Source organism: Argentina anserina, chromosome 4, assembly GCF_933775445.1.
Source record: "Argentina anserina chromosome 4, drPotAnse1.1, whole genome shotgun sequence".
Taxonomy (NCBI): Eukaryota; Viridiplantae; Streptophyta; class Magnoliopsida; order Rosales; family Rosaceae; genus Argentina; species Argentina anserina.
Window position 1 is genome coordinate 1,221,453 of NC_065875.1, and position 20,175 is coordinate 1,241,627.

Genomic DNA, 20,175 nt, shown 5'->3' on the forward strand with positions numbered 1-20,175 from the left:
TGACTTCACATTAGACTATCACCCTGGGAAGGCAAATGTGGTGGCCGATGCTTTGAGCAGGAAACCGAGAGGTGTGGTAGCTTCACTTATGGTTGAAGAATGGTTTATGCTCGAAACTGCATCAGAGTTTGATTTGGTACCATCGGGAGGAGAACCAAGGGTCTTTCTTGGTAGTTTCACTGTGCAACCGACATTAATCTCAAGGATCATACATGGTTAGGCGCAAGATAAATTCTCACAAGCTAAGTTGGCAGACCTTGTAGTAGATACACTCGATGAATGTCCTTCTGAGTGGAGAGTTAGACCCGATGGAGGGTTGAGGTTTGGGGCAAGATTGTGTGTCCCAGATTGTGATGATCTCAAGGAGGAGGTCCTTCGTACAGCACATCGATCTCGTTATACCGTTCATCCAGGGAACACCAAGATGTACAAGGACCTATGCAGGCAATTCTGGTGGAACGGGATGAAGCAAGATGTAGCGGACTTTGTATCGAAGTGTCTTACGTGCCAGCAAGTAAAAGCAAAACATTAATGACCAGCTGGCATGTTGAAGCCATTGACTATTCCTCTTTGGAAGTGGGAGCAGATATCTATGGATTTTGTAACTGGACTGCCTAGATCCAAGAAGGGTCATGATGCTATATGGGTGATAGTCGATCGGTTGACGAAGTCGGCATATTTTCTTCCAGTGTCAATGAAGTACTCAGTGGACGTGTTACGGATACTATATGTGGATGAGGTAATGAGACTTCATGGAGCTCCAATTTATATTGTTTCTGATCGAGATGCACGATTCATGTCGAAGTTTTGGGGTGGTCTACAGAAGGCGATGGGTACTACCTTGGATATGAGTACAACTTTTCATCCTCGGACTGATGGACAGACAGAAAGGGTGAATCAGGTTATGGAAGATATGTTGAGAGCTTGTGTGCTGGATTTTAAAGGTAACTGGGAGGATCATTTGAGATTGATTGAGTTTGCATACAACAACATCTACCATTCTAGCATTGGCATGGCACCTTATGAGGCTCTTTATGGTAGACCATGTCAACCACCTATCTGTAAGGCCGAAGTTGGTGATGAGGCACTGATGGGTCCCGAGGTGGTTCAGGAAACCACAGAGAAGATCTCGATCATTCGGGATAGAATCCGGACCACACAGAGTAGACAGAAGAGCTATGCGGACTTAAAGAGAAGACATGTGGAATTTGGAATCGGCGATCATGTACCAGATGAGTTTCACCTATGAGGGGTGTAGTGAGATTTGGCAAGAAAGGAAAGTTGGCTCCGAGGTATGTTGGGCCCTTTGAGATTCTCGAGAAGGTGGGAAACTAGCATATCGACTAGCCCTGCCTACTAGCATGTCGGGCGTTCACAACGTCTTCCACATTTCCATGTTGAGGAAGTATGTACCAGATGAGTCACATGTGATCGATCATAGCACCATTGAGGTGAAGGAAAATGCCACTTTTGTTATTGAGCCGGTTCGTATTCTGGATAGATCCACAAAGAAGCTACGGAGGAAAGAAGTTGACCTAGTCAAGGTATTGTGGAGCCATCATGATGAGGGTGATTCATCTTGGGAGCTAGAATCGGATATGAAGACAAGATGTCCACAGTTGTTTGTCGAGTGAAGAACTTGAATTTCGGGACGAAATTCTTTTAAGGGGGGCAGATTGTAATGACCCTAGTTTTTGGAAATGTTTATTGGATTATTCTAAAATTTATAAAGTTTGTGAAATTCTTAAATGACATTTCGTTGCGTTGTGACGTCGGAAATTGAAAACGGAAACGTTATCGGAATTGTGATTTAGAAAAACGTTACGTTCCGCGATGTGAGTATCGACTTTTATTCCGTCACTCGTTTGCGAAAACTTCCTACACGAAAGTTGTAGAGCTCGTCGATACGAGTTTGTGGACATATCGCGCGTTCTAATCGGACATCGTATGTGAAAGTTATTAATGATGGAAGTTAGTTTCCGATTTTGGAAGTGGGTATAAAAGGAAGATTTTTAAGAGTATGGTTTCCATTTTCGGAAACCCTCTCTCTCTCACTTCACTCCGCCTCCCTATCTCTCATTTTCTCTCTCTCCCCCCGATCTCACTTCCCTCGCCGACGATCTCCATCACCGGCCGTCCGTGACCCTCACCGCCGGCAAGGAAGCATCGCGCGGCCCTCCGCAGTCGACCCAAAGGTCGACGCACCGTCTCTCGCCACCGTGCTACCTCACCATACTTCACTGAACCCAGCACGACTGGTCTAAGCACTCCGGCGACTTTCCGGTGCTCCAACGACGTGAACTAGGTAAGGGTTGATTGATCTGTGTGGTTGTGATGTTGTTGGTGTGTTTTTGGATTAAATTGTGGAGGATCGGGGGAGATCGGAGATTCGGAGGAGTAGGTAAGGTTACCGCCCCCTTAGGCGGCGTGTCTGGATGCGTAGAGGTGGCTAGGCACGGCGTGAGGCCGTGGGGAGGAAGAGGGGGAAGAAAGGAAGAGATTAGGGGCGGCGGTGGCGTGCTACGCGCCGGTGTTAGGATTGGCACGTGGGCCCCACGCGTTGCCACATTGAGTGGCGCAGTCTCTGGAGGTGGCGCGTGTACCCCACGCGCCGCCACGTGCGGCGGCGCGTAAATAGTGTTTTCGAAAGTGAATGTAAAAAGTGATTTACGTACAGTAACTGTAAATTTTTTTACGTACGGTAAATGTAAATTACTTTCAGTAAAAGTAATTTCAGAAGGGTAAATCGGTAATTATTATTTACCGAGACAATATTTACATTTGAATAGTATGCATACGTACATAAATACGTAAACAATATGTACACGTACAAAAATACGTAATTGATGTGTATTTGTACATGAACACATGAATAGTAAATACATGAATAGTACTATGTGAACAATAATTTCGTAAAACCAGAAATTGCTGAACAGTAATATATTATTACTGTTTCGGCATTTAAGGTTTACGTAACGATTCTAAATTCTTTCTTATCTTTTCAAGGTGATCGATAATTCAAGAAAATTAATTACTTTCGGAATTGTGGAATTACGCTTGAGATTATAAGGTGAGTAAAATCTCACATTTACGAATTTACCATTGCGGTGATTCAAGATTATGCAAAATTTTAAAGAATGAAATATGACATGTATATGATATAGTGGAAAATATATTTGTATAAATGGTAAATAGGTACATATATATAGTTTGTTATATTATATAATGTCATGATTTCGTTGCGAATAGGTTCAATTTGGTGATGAGATTTATATATCGAGCATGTGATTTGATTTGTACAATATGACATGATGATTATTGTACGTGGTTTTAACATTGTGTTTTGTTAAAACGTGTTTGTCTTCGGACGAGTTTTGTCTTCGAACGAGTTTATGTCTTCGGACGTGTTATATGTCTGCGGATGAGTTTATGTCTTCGGACGTGTGTTATGTCTTTGGACGAGTTTATGTCTTCGGACACGTTTTATGTCTTCGGACCAGTCTTCAGACGTGTTTGGCATGTCGGGACCTAGCCTTTGGCCGGGCGAAAGTTACGATTCAGTAAGAGCTCTAGTCTATCTGCCGGGGTACTGCATATGATGTAACATATGGGTTATCGGCTTATGAATACCCATATATTTTTGGATATTGGATGACAGATGGTTGTCCAATGTCGGTGGCGTACTACATGAGGGGTAACAGAGGTGTACCAGCGCTCATGAGTACCCGTATTATAAATGCATTTGGGTAAACAGAGGGGTTGCCCAGTTCTCATGAGTACATATATTTTCACATTATTAGACAACCAGATGGGCCGTCTAATGAGTCATGAGTGCATTTATATTTATTGATTGTGGATGTTCATATATATTGATATGCGAGTTATATTGTTGTTTTACTCATACGAGCTGCAAAGCTTACCGGGTTTGTGTTTACAATCCCGGTGCACCTATTCGATGGTGTATGAAATAACTCCGCAGGTGTGGATGAGCGGAAATCGACGGACAGCTCAGAGGACTTGAAGTTATTTATTTCCATCTTGTGGTGAGGACTTTGTGTTGATTTCTTTGTGAGGATTTTGTGAGGATTATACATTTCCATTTGTTATAATGTTGAATTATAAATTTTGGTTTGTAATAATCGGTTTGACTGAGTTGTATTTTGAACTCAGAGATGATCTGCTGTAACATTTAAATGATTTCGATTCATTGAGATTGTTTTAGTGTTTTTCATGACTTCGAAATTTGAGTTTCATACTTGAAATTTTAGGGTCGTTACAATATGGCTTGACTTTTAAGAGTTAAGACTTGAACTTTCACTCCTCATCTCAATATCTTTTACGAAAAATTAAAAATTACCCGATTGAAGTACTACTCTTCTAGGCTTAGTTTTTATATTCCCCGAGGCTCGAGGTGATTAATTAATCATAAACTCCAGGTAATGAGAGTCTGAGACATCCTAAAGTTGAGTTAAATTTTTTTAAGTGAAAATTTTCAGCTATTCTCTAAAATATCAAAAATATATCGGATATATCGTAAATATCGGAGAAATATCAGAGATATTTTATATTATCAGAGAAATATCGAAAATACGGGAAAAAATAAGATATTTACCCCTAAGATATATCATTTTTTTGAAAAAGATAAATATCAAATAATATATCAGAAATATCGGGGAGATTTTATTCCTTGATACTACCGTTTATGATCATATATATATAACGAGAATTTGCAAAAAAACTAGTACAGAAAACAGACCTAGATGTATGGCTGCACTATTTATTATCATTTCATCTGCGTTGTAAAGCTAGTGAAGTATTGGGTGAGTGTTCACCAGCTCCATCTTTAGAATTCATTAAGCGAGGAAAGAGCAGGGGGGTCTAATGACGAGTACTTTACACATGTAGAAAGCTAAGCAAGAATTCCTAATGATACACACTATTATGAGCTCATATCCTTTATTGCGTATGGATATCTAAAGCTTTAAGATCAAGAAATCTTGATTAATCAATTAATCCAACCTACGGACCTTTCTAATTTTCTAAGCTTCATCAATACCAATATTTCATTCCCAAAAAATGAGGTGTCCGTCCCTCTCTAATCATTTTCTACCTATGTGAAAGGTTATATACAATTTTATCTATTTAATTATTTTGAGATTCACATCCAAAACCAATTAGCAATGGATTGAGTTGCTCAAACTCTTATAAACCCACAAACTATATCATAATTTTCTATTGAAACCTACAGTAAAATAGTACAAATTAAACGTGTAAAGAAAAAAAAATCTAATTCAGGTATATATTAACAATATGAAAGAAAGAGAGGGAAGATAAAGAGGTCCTTATCTTAGCTTAAGGTACGGATTTTCATTTTTGACCAACTTTTCGATCAAGGTTTCACATCTCCACCGTCTAATATCTAGGTTATAACGTATAGATCATCTCCACAAAATGTCAGCCGATTTCATGATCGTTAAGGTATCGAACTAATCAAAACCAATGGACGTATTGAATTTGCCGAACCTGAACCGTTCATATTTTTAGTAGAAAATCGAAGTTATGAGTACCTTAACGGTTATGGAATCGGCTGAATTTTTATGGAGATGATCTATACGTTATAACCTAGATATTAGACGGTGGAGATGTGAAAACTCGATCGAAAAGTTGGTTAAAAATGAAAATCTGTACCTTAAACTAAGATAAAGACTCCTTATGTGAAAAGCCTTATATATTATATTAATATATATATATATATATATATATATATATATATAATGAGATCCAGCTAAATTTTCCCGCCATGGCGCCATAGCTTCTTAATGAAATGCCCGCCAAAAAGATATTGATTAGAAGATACTTTCTCAAAACAATACATATCCAACCCCGCAAAAAATCTACCTATTGCATTATGAATATACAATTACGTGAGTACGTAGGTTCCCTTACCTTCCCTTCCATAATCAAAGTCCACCCACTCCACCGTCTGTCTTACTCAATAATCATCATTCTTATCAATTAAGAATCCTACATGCAAAAGGTATTGTTTTAATCTAATCTGTTTGTGCCATGGTTTTGTATTCTATGGAAACTCTCAATAATAAGGAGACCAAATCTCAATTTCTTTTTTTGAATTTAATGTTAGTATCCAACTGAAAATAAAATCTTACTATATCTATTTTTTTGTTAGGCGAATAAATGTATTACGTAATAGAGATGAATAATTTTCCTGTTTTTTATCTTCCAAATTTGTTTAATTCCCTGCCTAAATTTTGAGATAAAATAAGAAATTTAAGAGACAAAATTAATTTTATCCCCAACTAAATTTTGGGAAAAATATTGTTTGTCTCAATTGAAAGTTTTTATGTGTCACGACCCCGAAATTTCAAGTGTTAAACAATCTCAAATAAATCGAAATCATCTTATAGTCACAGCGTATCGTAACTGAGTTCATAGTACATCTCAGTCGATTTGATTATTACAAAATTAGTTTATAATTCAAGCATTATAACAAATGGAAATATAAAATCCTCTCAATCCTCAACATAAATAGAAATAATGAAACTTCGAAATCTTTAGAGTAGTCTTCCAATTCTACTAATCCACACCTGCATAACTATCCCCTACACCATCGAATAGGTGCACCGAGATTGTAAACACATACCCAGTAAGCTTTGCAACTCGTATGAGTAAAACAACAGTATAACACGCATAGTAATACAAGAGAAAAATACTGAAAACATTTAATTATAAATGCACTCATGAGTCACAGGACGGCCCATCTGGATGTCCAATAATATCTAAAAATATAAGTGCTCATGAGAAATTGGGCAACCCATCTGTTTACCCGAATACATTTATAATACGGGTACTCATTAGACCCAGGTACTCATCTGTTACCCCTCATGCAGTACGCCGTCAGACATTGGGCAACCCACCTGTTATCCAATATCACAAAAATATGGGTACTCATAAGCAGGTAACCCATATGTTACCCCTCATGCAGTACATCAGTAGACAGACTAGCGTTCTAACTGAATCGTAACTGTCACCCGACCAAGACTAGGTTCCGATATGCCAACACGTCTGAAGACAGGTCCGAAGACAGAAAAACGTTTTAACATGGCTCAACTTAACATCACGTACAATACAATCCTCACATGTTATTGTACAAAAACCAATCGACATATGCTTAAATAAAATAATTATTAGTGCTATAAATAAACTCATTTGGAAATAAGAATATGACAATATATAATATAGCAACTCATATATATGTATCGTTCTTACCATTTATACACATATACAACCCACAATATCATATACATATCATAGTTCGGTCTTTTGAAAATAAAGCGTAATTATGAATCACCGCCACGGGTAGACTCGTCATAGTGAGATTTACTCACCTTATTTTCCTGAGCGTAATTCCACAATACTGACGGCAAATCCTTCATTTGTTTTGTCGATCACCTAGTTGTATCATAAAGTGGTTAGAAACGTTACGTAGACCTCAAATGCCGAATCAGTACTATTGTTTACTGTTAAGCAATTTACGATTTTTACATAATTATTGTTCACGTAAATACTATTCACGTATTATTGTTCATGTACATACTATTTACATATTCATGTACACCAATGTATTGTTTCATTGTAATTAATGTTCCAGTAAATACTAATCACCGATTTACTATTTAGAAATTACATTTATAATTACTGTACGTAAATTACTTTTAGATTTACTGCTCAGAAATCACTTTTACAATTTACCGTACAGAAATTACTGTTATATTTTTATTGTGTAGAAATTACTTTTTACATTTACTGTACATAAATTACTTTTTACAAAAAAATTACTGTTCGAAAATCATTGTTTACGCGCCGCCGCACGTGGGGGCGCGTGCGTGGCTTGCCCACCGCCGCCCAAAACTCTTTCTTTCTTTTTTCCTCCTTCCTTCCACGGCTTAATGCCGTCTCCCCTCCACAACCATTCACACGCCGCCTGAGACGGCGACACGTGCGCCACCATCTCCTCCTCCGAAACCACCTAAAATCCAACAAATTCAACCACAAACATGTAGATCGCACAAAAGGAGACATTTTCGTACCTAAATCGAGCCCTAGGACCACTGGGAAGTCGCCGGATGAGCTCGGATCGCCGACTGTGCTTGATTTCGTGATGGACGAAGTGCGGCGCGATTCGAGTGCGAATCCGCTTGCAGGTGGCACCGGGGGGTGAAGAAAGGTGGAGAGGGACTATCGCCAAGTGCTTGCGTCGCCGGAGACGACGCTTGGACAGCGGCGAGTTGCAGAACCTTCAAGTCGTCGAGGGGGCTTCGGCGCGGCGAACGACGACGTGTAGCGTCCAAGGGGGGGAGCTGGAGGCCGTGCGGTGCCTTTGAGGTCGGTGGTGAGGGCCACAACGGTCGGTGAGGCGAGATCGCCGAGAGATTTTCGAGAGGGGAGGGGTTGGGGTCGAGAGGGAGAGGGAAGGCTGCGAGGGGGGGAGAGAGAGAGAGAGGGAGGGGTTTCTGTTTTAGGAAACCCAAATTATCTAAAAAGTCCTTTTATACTTTTCTCAAAATCGGAAACTAACTTCCGTCGCTAATAACTTTCACATACAACGTCCAATAAGAACGCGTGACGTGCTCTACAACTTCCGTGAAGGAAGTTTTCGAAAACGAACGACGAAATTGAAGTCAACTCTCAAGTCACAAAACGTAACGTTTTTCCAATTTAAATTTCCGAAGACGGTTCCGTTTCGTTTTGACATCGTCGTGAAGCGAAAAAATGCGATTTATTCAATTTTCCAAGTTTAATAAATTCCAAGAATTCATACAATTTGAACCCGAAAATTCGGGTTATTACATTATGTCTCTAACATCTATCAGCGGATGAGTTCTCAACAACAAAACTTTTAGAGGCAAAATCAAAATTTTTGTCCCTAATAAAGTGTTTGAGTGACAAAAATTTGTTATGTCCCAAAAAAAAAAGTCTCTAAATGAGTTATCTCTAGTAGTGTGTATATTCTCAACAAGAATTAGGTGTATGTCCTCTCTAATTATTTTTTTGAAAAGAGAATTCATTCACATAAGACAAACTCAAGCTAAGGAGACCATTACATATTCTCTCGCTATCACCCGAAGGATAGATAAGGCTTCATGGTACATGGACATATTCCTCTAATCATTTTCTACCTATGTGAATGGTTATATACAATTTTATTTATTATTAATTTTCATAAAATTAAACGATATCCATTAATGGTCTAATTGGGATAATGTGATATAAAAAATTTAGTTTAGCCCATAAGGTTGGAGAGGGCTTTTTCTAGTTGAGGTTAGGTTAGGTTTTCTTTAAGATCGATCCACTTCATTCTTATATAGTAACACAGTTGTGTCTCTAGAAAGAACAACACCAAGCCGCATGATGTAGTGATGTACCCCATTCATCCTGGATTTCTGCAGCACACTTCCCTTAATACAATGCCATTCAAACGCCTCTGCGCGGCGCACATTATAGAAAATGCCTACCTGCTCCATAAGTCATGGTTAGAGTGACTTTGACCTAGATATTGCTCAGCCTTTGGAATAAGAATACGACTTGGCTGTTTGGCACACAATATAATCATAAGGGCAGGTCACCAAAAGGCAGCATACAATTCATCTTGCACAGCAGATCACGATCGCGATCTTTGTTTCGTTATCAATGTCCCCATGAACTTTTCGAAGTCTCGAATTTTCAATTTCAGGTACTCATGTATCCATTTGGCTGACAGATGAGATGGCCCCAATGAGGCTTTTGCTTCAAGCTAAACCAGTGAGTATCCAACACTACCATTATAATCAAGTACTGTTACACCCTGTCATGCAAGTTTCACAGAAAAAAAAAAAAACTGGTGTTAAATGTTTATAGCTGCATCAACATCATCTCCATGGTAGTAGACTTGGATTTTGCACTGAGTACCCTTTTATATACTGATATAAGAAACAGTAGAGCTTGTCTCAAATCAATAGACCGTTTGATCTTGGTTTTATGCTGCAGGGATTGGTAATTTGACATGGGAAATGAGATGGGTAACAACAACACATCAGTTCTGAAAGGTATGGTGATTTAAAGTTTTGAACAGTAAAATAAGCCTTTTGTTATGCGGTCACAAGTATCATGAGCATTGTACATTGCTAATCTGTTGTAGACGAAGACAACACTGCAGTGGAAACTTTGAAGACATCTTTGGAAGATGCTACTCATGAAAATGATACAAACGAACTACATCAATTAGTACCTGTAGTTGAAGGGCAGGGTTTTCATGAAAATGTTGCCAACTTGGCTTCTGATGATGCAGAGAGAATAGGAAATCCTTGCGTCGAAAACCAGACATCAAATATAGAAGGTTAGCTTTTTTTTTTCTAGATTGAGTCAAGTCTATATCTATGCTATTGAGATCTCATATATTTGTTGACACAAGGTTTGAGCTTAATATATGGTAATGTCCATAGAGAACCAAAATACTGAAGTTCATCCTCTTGGTGAAGCTCCAAGAGTTACAATGGAAGCAATTGAAGCAAGAGACACAGACAGTAAATCAGATAATGAACTGAATGATCCAGCTCATGAGAAGACGATAGCGAAAAATGTGGAGGAATCTGACGGACAAGGTACAATGCAATACCAACTTAACAAGCCAGATTCTTTCAAAATATGCATGTGTGTGTGTGATAAACCAGCTCCTCCTCTAAGTTTCCATGGTATAATGTCTTCTCAAATATAATGCAGTACAACTAATAGTCTTTGAAAAAACTTAGTACTTCATTAAGTTCATGTATTCGACTATACTAATAAAAAGGAAATATAGAGATGAACTCACCACATTCATATCCTATATATTAAATTCACAGCTGATGAGGAAGATAGGAGAATATCGACATCAGATGATCTAGAACCTAAAGAAAACGTTACAGGAGAAGCTTGCCAAACATCTTTGCTAAAAAGTACTCAAGAAAATGATACAAATGACAGAAATCAAATAGGAGTTGAAGTTGAAGGCAATGATTTTTATGAAAACGTTGCATACTTGGCTACTGATGCATTAAAGACGACAGAAGATCCTTGCATCAAAAACCAGAAATCAAGTACACAAGGTTAGCCTTTCTCCAAAAGTGGTAAATTAGTGGAGATTGTCTAAATTGACTAATCAAACTTTGCAGACCATGGACTATATTTGTACTCGTATCTTAAAGTTTGACTTGTCCATAGAGCAAGAAGATAGTGAAGTTCCTCCTCTTGGTGAATTTCCACAAATTACAATGGAATCGACTAAAGTAAGGGAAGAAGACAGTAAAGTGCAACCGGTTACTTTATCAAGTGACGCAGGATATGAAGAGCCAACAGAGCAAACAAAGATGGAAACAGATACACAAGCAGGAACAGATCAACACCAGCTTGATAAGCAGGACTGTATAAAGATAGGTATGCTAAAATTGTTAGTCATGTTCTGTTAAGAACAGTGTTGCACATTGGACTGATATCATGATTATCATCAAAAAAATATCATTATATCATATTCCATATTCACACTGCACTTGCCAAAATTGTTCTTGATTTTCATGTGTTAATATAGTATGTGAATGGTGCTTTGCTACATCCTTTTATTTTATTCTGCTTCAGTATCAGTAATGTGATTGTATGTTCACATAAACAAAACCATTATGGTACATTTATATGCTTTTAACTTTTGAACAGAGAATGAAGAAGGTACTGTATCTAAATCACTTGATCTGAAAGCTAAGGAGTCTGAGCATATTGAGTCACATCAACTGGAGTTGGTTACAATTCATGCTGACCTATCTGTAGAAGTTGGAAGTGGATCTTTACTAGTGAGTAAGGACAGCCTGGGACCGACTTTTGCTTCTGATTTGGAGGTTAATGATCATGTCTTAGTGTCTAAGACGTTAAAAAATATTGAGGAAAGTGCTGACTCTAGTCCTGATCCAGCTTTGGAAAGACAAGAAGATGCCTTGCCACCAGAACCAACGGCCTGCGATGAACAACTCAAGTTATCAGAAGAGCAGTTTGAAACAAAAAATGGACAAAAAGTCGAAAATGGATTCAGCTACATAAAACCAACAGAATCATATGATCTTGTTGGCTTAGAAAATAACTGCAATGTGGAGCTTCCAACTGAGGTGTATTCGATTGATAGGCCAAAATTGGAACCAGAAGTTCTACTCAGTAACTCTCATGTTAAAGTTCCTGAACCTATGGATACATGCACAGTTCTTAGAGAAGAAAACAGACTTGCAGAAAAAGAAATGGAAAATGGAGAGGAGAAGAATTATACCAACCAAATCCAACCTTGCCTACTGTCAGGGATGGATTCAGAACTTGATTGTGACCAATTATATGAATCTTTAATGGTTGAGCCTGCACATGAGAAGTGCCAAATGATAAGAGTGATCAGTCCTTCAAGCAACAAGGTTTCTGAAGCCGAGGATCCAAAGGTTGTCGAGGATGGTGGTCTAGTTCTAATGCGTCTCAATAACCAACATGAGGCTTCTGAGGACCAATGCTATCAGGAATCAGAAAGGAAACTGCATGTGGTTCCTGAACTTGGAATCATTTCACCAGAGTTAGGCATTCCACATTTCAGCCTCAAGGAAGAAGAATTAGTGGGTAAGAAGAATGTACAAGAAAGAGAGGATAACACACAACCTTCTGTTGCCATTGAAATGGAAGAAACAGAAAGAGCAGAACAGGATTGCCTGCCTCCAGAAGAAAGTTCTTTTGAGAATGTTCAAAGCATCAATAACTCAATCACAGAATCAAAGCAAGAGAATTCCAGTGAGTTTTTTGCTGCTGAAAATCCAGCCATTGATTTTACAAGCTGGATAGCTGAAGCATTGGTCTCCATGAATAATTTAGAAGCTGAGATGCTTGGTCAACAAGTTACACAACTTAATGAAGCACATCACGCCGAAGCAGAAGCATTAGCAACAGAATCTAAAACGTTTGCTGAAGTTGTAACATCATCAGTATCTGTAAGTTCGAGTTCTGAAACACATGAAACTGTGGGAAGGTCCAGCACAGTGAGCACTGAATCTGATCCTGATAACTTGGCTCATGCGGGGATACAAAAGTCCCCGAGCTTTAGCCTTGATCTCCAAAATGAAGCAAGGACTGAAGAATCAGATGGCACTCCATTGTTGTTTCAGGATAAGGCTGAATTAGAAAGCTCAGCAAGCCAAGGTGAGAAAGTGGATACATTGCAAAGAAGCGAATCAGAGGAGTCAAACACTCCATTTCTAAGATTTCTGAAGGAAGAGGAAGAAATCAATATTGTTAAACAAAACATACGTGAGAACAATTCTCCTGCTGAAAATGCAACAAAGAATCAAGGTGGTTCACTTCCAAAAAAAGCTACAACAACTTCATCAAAACGCAAAGAGAAGCGCAGGCACCGTCCTTCTTTCTTCTCCAACTGCTTGTGTTGTGCCACTGTGATCAGTTAAAAGTCTTCTTAAGAGCTTTGATATTTGCTTGGGTATGGAGTTTTCTGGGAATTGGAGTTCTGATTTATATTTGCCTGGTTATGATAATGGTAAGTATATATGCTTATCCAAGTTATGAAAATCCATTATGTGTTCTTTCAATTATTCCTTTTTTTTCATTCATTACTTCTTTGTCAATGTCCACTGTCTTGATGTAATGCCATCTTATTTGATTTTGAAACAATTGTAAGAGTTTTTCAGGAGACATACTGTGCCTCTTCTTGTAAGTTTGTTTGTTGTATCCAATAGTATATTTTTATAACAGATGATGGAGTTTGAGTCTGAAACTTGTGTACTAAACAGGGGAATGTGTCAAGTTTTAACATTTCCAAAGTTTCATCAATACTCACTGTAATTAATTTGTTAAGCATATTATCATTATTTTTATAAGAAAAGTTAATTAGTACGAAATTGAACATCCACTCTAACGATTACAAATTATAGTCTTGATTGTGTCTGCACTGTTTGGATAAAAGGATGAGCTAGCTTTGTGAAATGTTCAGGTAGCCATAACCATAACCAGAGGCAAACGGTTGACTGTGTGGATCCACAAAATTATTGTTCATAGTTTATGTTCCATGACCCTATTTTTCATAAACTTGATTGACCTCCATAGTATCTAATTCTCACCAATATCTCAGTACATATTTTATAAGTTAACATAAAAAAGAATCAAATCAAAAGAAGAAACTCTTTTGCACCAGATTGAAAGAATAATGGATGAAAGGTTACAAGGTCGTTACACATATCAAACACCCATACAAGTAGCATGAGTCTAGTATCCACAACATTTGACCCTTGTAATGAACAAAACATGATCAAGAAATCTTTCCACAATCAAATTTAGGTGATTGACGACGAAGGTTATTGCAATATAGTTTATATCTACATTCTACACGGTTTTAGGATAGCTAGTATGAAAGGTTGAACTTCTAAGAAAGATATAAGATTTGCAAAAAGGAGGTCGTTGCATAGAAATTCAAAATGAAAGTAACAGCTTAACAAAAGCTAGAAGTCTAGGAAAGTGTACTATGTACTCATCTTGGTCAGTGTCTGACTTGTGAACCAAGAGTTGGAGAAACTTCAAATCAAGAAACCCCCAGATGAGTTGGAAGATAAACTAAAATAGGTCCCAAGAAAAGAGAAGAAGAAATAATGGAATAATGGATATGTTGCTAGCTAGCAGTAGAGATTTTATTTTTCTTCCCTTTTCAGCTAATTCGGATGAAATCGTTACAATTAGTATGAACAATAGAATCAAGAGTACGAAATGTTAGATCATCGGGGATAAACATAACTTCTTCAGTTTGAGAGGACAATCATGATCGAAGCTACAATATCTTCGGTGCACTGTGATTCTTGAGAGATGGTCATAAAAAATGGTTAAAGCTAAAGATCTCATTAACAAAATGGATATGTATGACAGTGAGAGCTTCGTTTTGAATCAAAAGCACACGATGATATATTGCTAAAAGAGAAAAAAATACAATGTGGAATTGAAAGAATGGAACAAATCAAAAGGGTACTACGTACTAGTCAACTCCTGCTGCACTTTTGGTCATTGACATCTTTTACATCTGTTTATTTCATTTGGAGTAAATGAGGATGAAAATGAATAAATGTGAATGAGAATTTTCTTCAACATGTCTGAGTACTATTGTATCATCATCCAATCGTCATCATCATTTTCACAAATTCATCGTAATTTACTTGACCATCGCCATCCAAATCGGCCTCCTTGATCATCTGCTCGACCTCTTCGTCTGTCAATTTTTCGCCTAAATTGATCATTACATGCCTCAGCTGAAGAGAGCAGGCAGCAGAAACAAAAATAAGTTTGTAGTGTGTTAGATTCTGTTGTCACTTAGAGATTAATTGGGAAAACAGGATAAAACATTGTCAACTAAAAATGGTTGATGTTCATTGCACTGTACAAGGTACAGGGAATCAAGATACGGATGGATACTCACACATATAAAAACTTTGCAGAGTTAAAAAGATGAGATTAACCCTGATTAAATATTGAGAATTATTTCACGACTACCCATATAAGAATTTTAAACTAAACAAGCATTAGTGTTACTTAAGCTACATTTGATTCTCTTATTATTTTTCTGTGTTATCCTTTGATTCCATGCTGGCAAAATCCTAACAATCAATGCTATGATGCAACACATTTAATGTCAGTGCAATGAAACCATCACTAATTCTGAATTGTTGTTCTTATAATCTATGTTCAGTGCTCGCCAGCTCAAGATAGCTTGTTCAAACATCTTCATATTAATTTGATACTAGTGGTTCAAACAAAAAAAATGTATATATTTTGTTTGCTTGCTACAGCGATTTTATACAACAATGTGTCTATCTTTCTCATTACATGACTTAGTAATGTGAATTTTATTAGACTAACATGATTTAAGCGCGATACCAGAAAAACGACGGGAAATCTCTCTGTAGAGTGTTTCTATGGTTATGGTGGTGACACTATGCAAGAATTTGATTACAATAATTTCAGACATTTTATGTTCTCTGAACAAAATTGGACATAAATAGAAACAAAAGCAAGTGTGTGTAAACTATGGTTTGGAAACAGACTGTTTCGGCAAGTGCATCCTAATTAACAAATGCAGACGATTAAATGATTAAAAAAAGATTAAAACCCCTTCTTCTATTCTATGAAAGCATGGAAAGAAATTGTTTTTCTACCTCATTAGCTGATATATATCCATTCTGATCCTTGTCGAATACCTTGAAGGCCTCTTTGAGCTCCTCCTCTGCATCAGTTTCCTGTTATATTTACATACACAAACAAATTAAAGGTTTTTGTATCAAATCAGTTAAGCGTCAATAAGTCTATTTAATTCCTAAATTAAAAGCTAAAATACCATGCACACAAAATACCTACCTTTATTTTGTTTGCCATCAAGTTCAAGAACTCTGCAAACTCAATCGTCCCATTTCCATCAGCATCAAATTCACTTATCATATCCTGAAGTTCCTCCTCTGTTGGATTTTCATCCAAAGACCGAATAACCGTAGCCAATTCTTCAATAGTAATGCAACCTGAACAATAAAACTTTCAAATTCAATCCCCATTGTATGAAAATGCATCCAAACTTCTAAAGTCTAAATAGAAACTTATAAACATAAGACTCTACTCCTAAATACCATTGCTCTATTTTTCCTCTGTTTCTGGGTACATTCCTAAATCTCAGAAGTCAGAACCTGAACTTAATAAGAAGACATAGACAACAGCTAGAGAATGGTACTAACCAAGAATTGAGGACATAGTAGTAGGAAACTCACCGTCTCCATCCTTATCAAATAGACAAAATGCCTCTTTGAATTCAACAATCTGTTCTTCACTTAGTACCTCTGCCATGCTATTTGTTTAAGCTAAAAAATCCCCTGAATAAAACCTCAAGAACACTCGAAATCTTACAGTTGTCTCGTGAGAGAGAGAGAGAGAGAGAGAGAGAGAGAGAGAGAGAGAGAGAATGTTGAGTTGAGTATAGCTCAATCTTAGCTGGGTTTATGTAGTAGTCCAATAGGGTAATTGAGCAAGTCTAGCACATTTTGTTTATCATCTATAAACAAACAATATATATTTGTTTCCCATCTAGTAAAATAAGAACCAGTCAAACTTCAAGGCTCGTATGCATGACTGGAATTTGTTGTTACAGTCATGGCTCTATTGAAAAGAAAAGAATCATATATTCAAACTACACGACCATTCCCATTTCCATTTTTTCTAGTTTGTACATGGACTTTAGTTAAAAGGGCTTTGCAGAAAAAAAAAATTCATTAGTTTTTTCTTTCTTCCAATACCTTCATCTCCATGCTCAACTGTAAATGCATATAGAATACTATATGATTTGATCGGAAACATTAAAAAGACAGCTAAGAAGGTTTGATGTTTAGGAGACAAAGGGCATTCAAAGGGAGAGTATAGACGTAAAAAGTCTATGGGGAGCTGTGTAAATTGCTTCCCACATCACATTTTCAACCCCAAAAAGCACGCTGCGTTGCTTGCACGAGGGGAGAGAGAGAGAGAGAGAGAGATGACCAGAGAGAGCAAGCAGAGCTGTCCTGTATCTTCTTCTTCTTCAATTTGTATTCAAATATTAATACTTAGTATTTTCAACGCGCTTATATGGTAGCAGCAGCATGTTTTGCCCTTCAGAAAAAACAAACAAAACAAAAAAGGACCAACAGGACTTCGTAAACTGCAAAGGACAAAACTAAAGAGGCGTACTTCAATAGAATACATAAATGATAATGGAAATAATTTTACAAGGATATTGGTAAACTGCTCTTACCAGATCTTTGGTTTCGCAAATTCATCCGCGGATTCATGAATTTTTCTCTACGTAGCGAAATGTAGAAGCCCGGATATTAAGTTGCTTTATTTCTGCAAATTTAGTCTCTTAGAGTCATTTCATCAAACACCTTACCATCACTTCTAAAGTGGGATTGTCTTGTCCCTTTCTTCCTCAAAATTGAATCTGCAAGTGCAAACAAATGCAAAAATTTCCAAAAAAAAAAATTGCAAAAATCTCCATATCAATAATGCAGTGCGAGGATAAAGGAAAATAAATTTTGGATCATTGTTTGCACAAGTTTCTTGCCAAGAACAGCAAATGCACATTAAATAATTCATTCACAACATGACATGGTAATTGCTGGGATAATTCATACAAACAGTCCTCTCTTGTTGCATATTCCATGTAAAGGTCGACATATCTTATAATCTAAGGAATAAGATAGTTACACATTCGTTGATTAGCCAAGAAGGAACTTTTTCTAGATTGTTAAAATTGCACTCGATCACGAACACGATGATGAGTTGATGACTATATTTAATTACGTGAAGTCTTTAGCTTGTGCATGTATGAAGATGATACTAAATGACCCCCATATGCTATAGGCTAAACCAATATAACCTACCCAAAATAAGCATATTCTCTCAAAAATGTTTTTTTTTTCCTATCACTAAAAATTTAACTTCCCACCATAGGCCATATTTTCAAATTTGCATAAAAACGGCTATTTTGACTAGCTGACTTTATATAAATAAATGTGTCTATACACACATATATATTTATATATATGTAACGGCAAGAAACGGCTAAATTTATTTTTGAAAATATATAAATATTTAAATAACTGATGTTAATCTACCAGAATATTAGTGTATGATTATGTTAATTTTATGAATTTATTTTTTGTTGTTCTTTATGTTCTTGTATTTCACTTCCTAGTACTCTTTTTCCCAACTTGGAATTTATTTTCAAGTATGGTTTTGACTAGGCTATCAATAAATTAATTCATTTACTTGACCAATAACATATATGGGTATGCATCATAAAAAAAAATTAAGCACAAAATTATTAACATATCAAATATTAGGCTCATATGAAAAATCACAACGAGGTTAATACTATGTAATAATTTTTATATTTAAAGACATTATAAATACATTTATATAACAAAATAATTATTTCCTAAATGCTAAAATGGTAATACAAAATAAAAATGAAAACTATAATAATAATAGTGGGGCCCGCCATATACCTTATGAAATTAGGTAGCCAAATTTGACATGCCTTTGGCCGAAGGCCATTTTCAAATATTGGAATTGATGTATTTGCCCTAGAGGGTTTAACGTTTAGGATTTAAGGTTTAGTGTTAAATTACATGTCATACTACTTGTCACACCCCATGTCATACTACTTGTCACACCCTCTGTCACATAACATGTCACACTACCTGTCACATATTATGTCACACTACCTGTCACATATCATGTCACACTACCTATCACACAAACAGTCACACTGTTTTCTATAACTATGTTGTGACAAAAAGAAGAATAACTAGAAATAACGGACATTTGTATACTGTTATGTGATCTTGAACTTCTCAAATCAACTCATGCAATTCAAATATCAACACTGATGTTGTCGTACAAAATATCACCAGTCACACACAAAATTCATCAGCTATACTACCAGTCACACTGATTTTGTTCTATGATGGGTAGTGTGACAGATAGTGTGGCTAGTAGTGTGAATGGTTGTGAAAGGGTTTCTTCGGTCTAGATCTTGATCTCCTTCATGGTGTCATCTTCATTAACACAACTCTTTTAAAAAAAAACATCATAATTTCCTACATAGGCACCTAGAAAATTACTCTGGGCACCCATGTCACCATTTTCGTCTTCTTCTTTGCGCAGAGAGACTGGATCTAAGAGCAAAAACATCAGATGGACATGGCGAGGTCCGACACCGGAGCTTTGTTCGCATTCGCTCTCCACTTTGGGGAGTCTGGTGGCAAGTTGTATACTTGTATTTGATTGAGACTTTTGAGCATTGTAAAACCCAAGTTGAAGTGATGGAGATGGAGAGGGACTACTCTGGCTGGTTTTTCAAGTATCATATTGTTCTTAATCCAGTATTAGCATCTCTTCCTGATTCAAATGCTTTTTTCATCTTGTGCATCTCTGAAGAGAAGGAAAAATATAATGAGGAAGATTCTTCAGCTGATCTCTTGTTACTTACACCACGTAAGGTCATGTCTTATAATCTGAGGAATGAGACCTTCAAGATATCTGCCGAGAAGCAGGCCT

General features: G+C 37.0%; 2 protein-coding genes across 4 annotated transcripts; one reads left to right on the top strand and one right to left on the bottom strand.

Annotated features, from left to right (window-relative positions):
* The first annotated feature begins 9,670 nt into the window (after positions 1 to 9,670).
* Positions 9,671 to 13,710, top strand: LOC126789994 (probable GPI-anchored adhesin-like protein PGA55). Of its 2 annotated transcripts, none has more exons than XM_050516118.1 (7): positions 9,671 to 9,819; positions 10,045 to 10,103; positions 10,196 to 10,393; positions 10,500 to 10,658; positions 10,899 to 11,141; positions 11,257 to 11,469; positions 11,743 to 13,710. In XM_050516118.1, the coding sequence occupies exons 2-7, from the start codon at positions 10,061 to 10,063 to the stop codon at positions 13,506 to 13,508; spliced, it is 2,622 nt and encodes an 873-aa protein (XP_050372075.1). In that variant the 5' UTR covers positions 9,671 to 9,819; positions 10,045 to 10,060; the 3' UTR covers positions 13,509 to 13,710. The 2 variants fall into 2 exon arrangements, with proteins under 2 accessions (XP_050372075.1, XP_050372076.1); XM_050516119.1 differs by having other exon boundaries at positions 10,536 to 10,658.
* A 1,216-nt stretch (positions 13,711 to 14,926) lies between these two features.
* On the bottom strand, positions 14,927 to 17,120 carry LOC126790025 (calmodulin-like protein 11). 2 transcript variants are annotated; one of them, XM_050516149.1, is made up of 4 exons: positions 16,821 to 17,120; positions 16,453 to 16,610; positions 16,254 to 16,334; positions 14,927 to 15,350 (listed from the first exon to the last, which is right to left on the bottom strand). In XM_050516149.1, exons 1-4 carry the CDS (start codon positions 16,927 to 16,929, stop codon positions 15,213 to 15,215), a joined length of 486 nt encoding a protein of 161 aa, XP_050372106.1. In that variant the 5' UTR covers positions 16,930 to 17,120; the 3' UTR covers positions 14,927 to 15,212. The 2 variants fall into 2 exon arrangements, with proteins under 2 accessions (XP_050372106.1, XP_050372107.1); XM_050516150.1 differs by having other exon boundaries at positions 14,930 to 15,350; positions 16,854 to 17,111.
* Positions 17,121 to 20,175: the final 3,055 nt, after the last annotated feature.

Bases quoted from the DNA above. Each gene is read 5' to 3' on its own strand.
- LOC126789994 (XM_050516118.1), top strand. From the start codon at position 10,061: ATGGGAAATGAGATGGGTAACAACAACACATCAGTTCTGAAAG. The intron at 10,659-10,898 runs GTACAATGCAAT...TTAAATTCACAG, and splicing joins GGAGGAATCTGACGGACAAG to CTGATGAGGAAGATAGGAGA. The intron at 11,142-11,256 runs GTTAGCCTTTCT...ACTTGTCCATAG, and splicing joins CCAGAAATCAAGTACACAAG to AGCAAGAAGATAGTGAAGTT.
- LOC126790025 (XM_050516149.1), bottom strand. From the start codon at position 16,929: ATGGCAGAGGTACTAAGTGAAGAACAGATTGTTGAATTCAAAGAGGCA. The intron at 16,611-16,820 runs GTTAGTACCATT...TTTATTGTTCAG, and splicing joins TACTATGTCCTCAATTCTTG to GTTGCATTACTATTGAAGAA. The intron at 16,335-16,452 runs GTAGGTATTTTG...TAAATATAACAG, and splicing joins TGATGGCAAACAAAATAAAG to GAAACTGATGCAGAGGAGGA.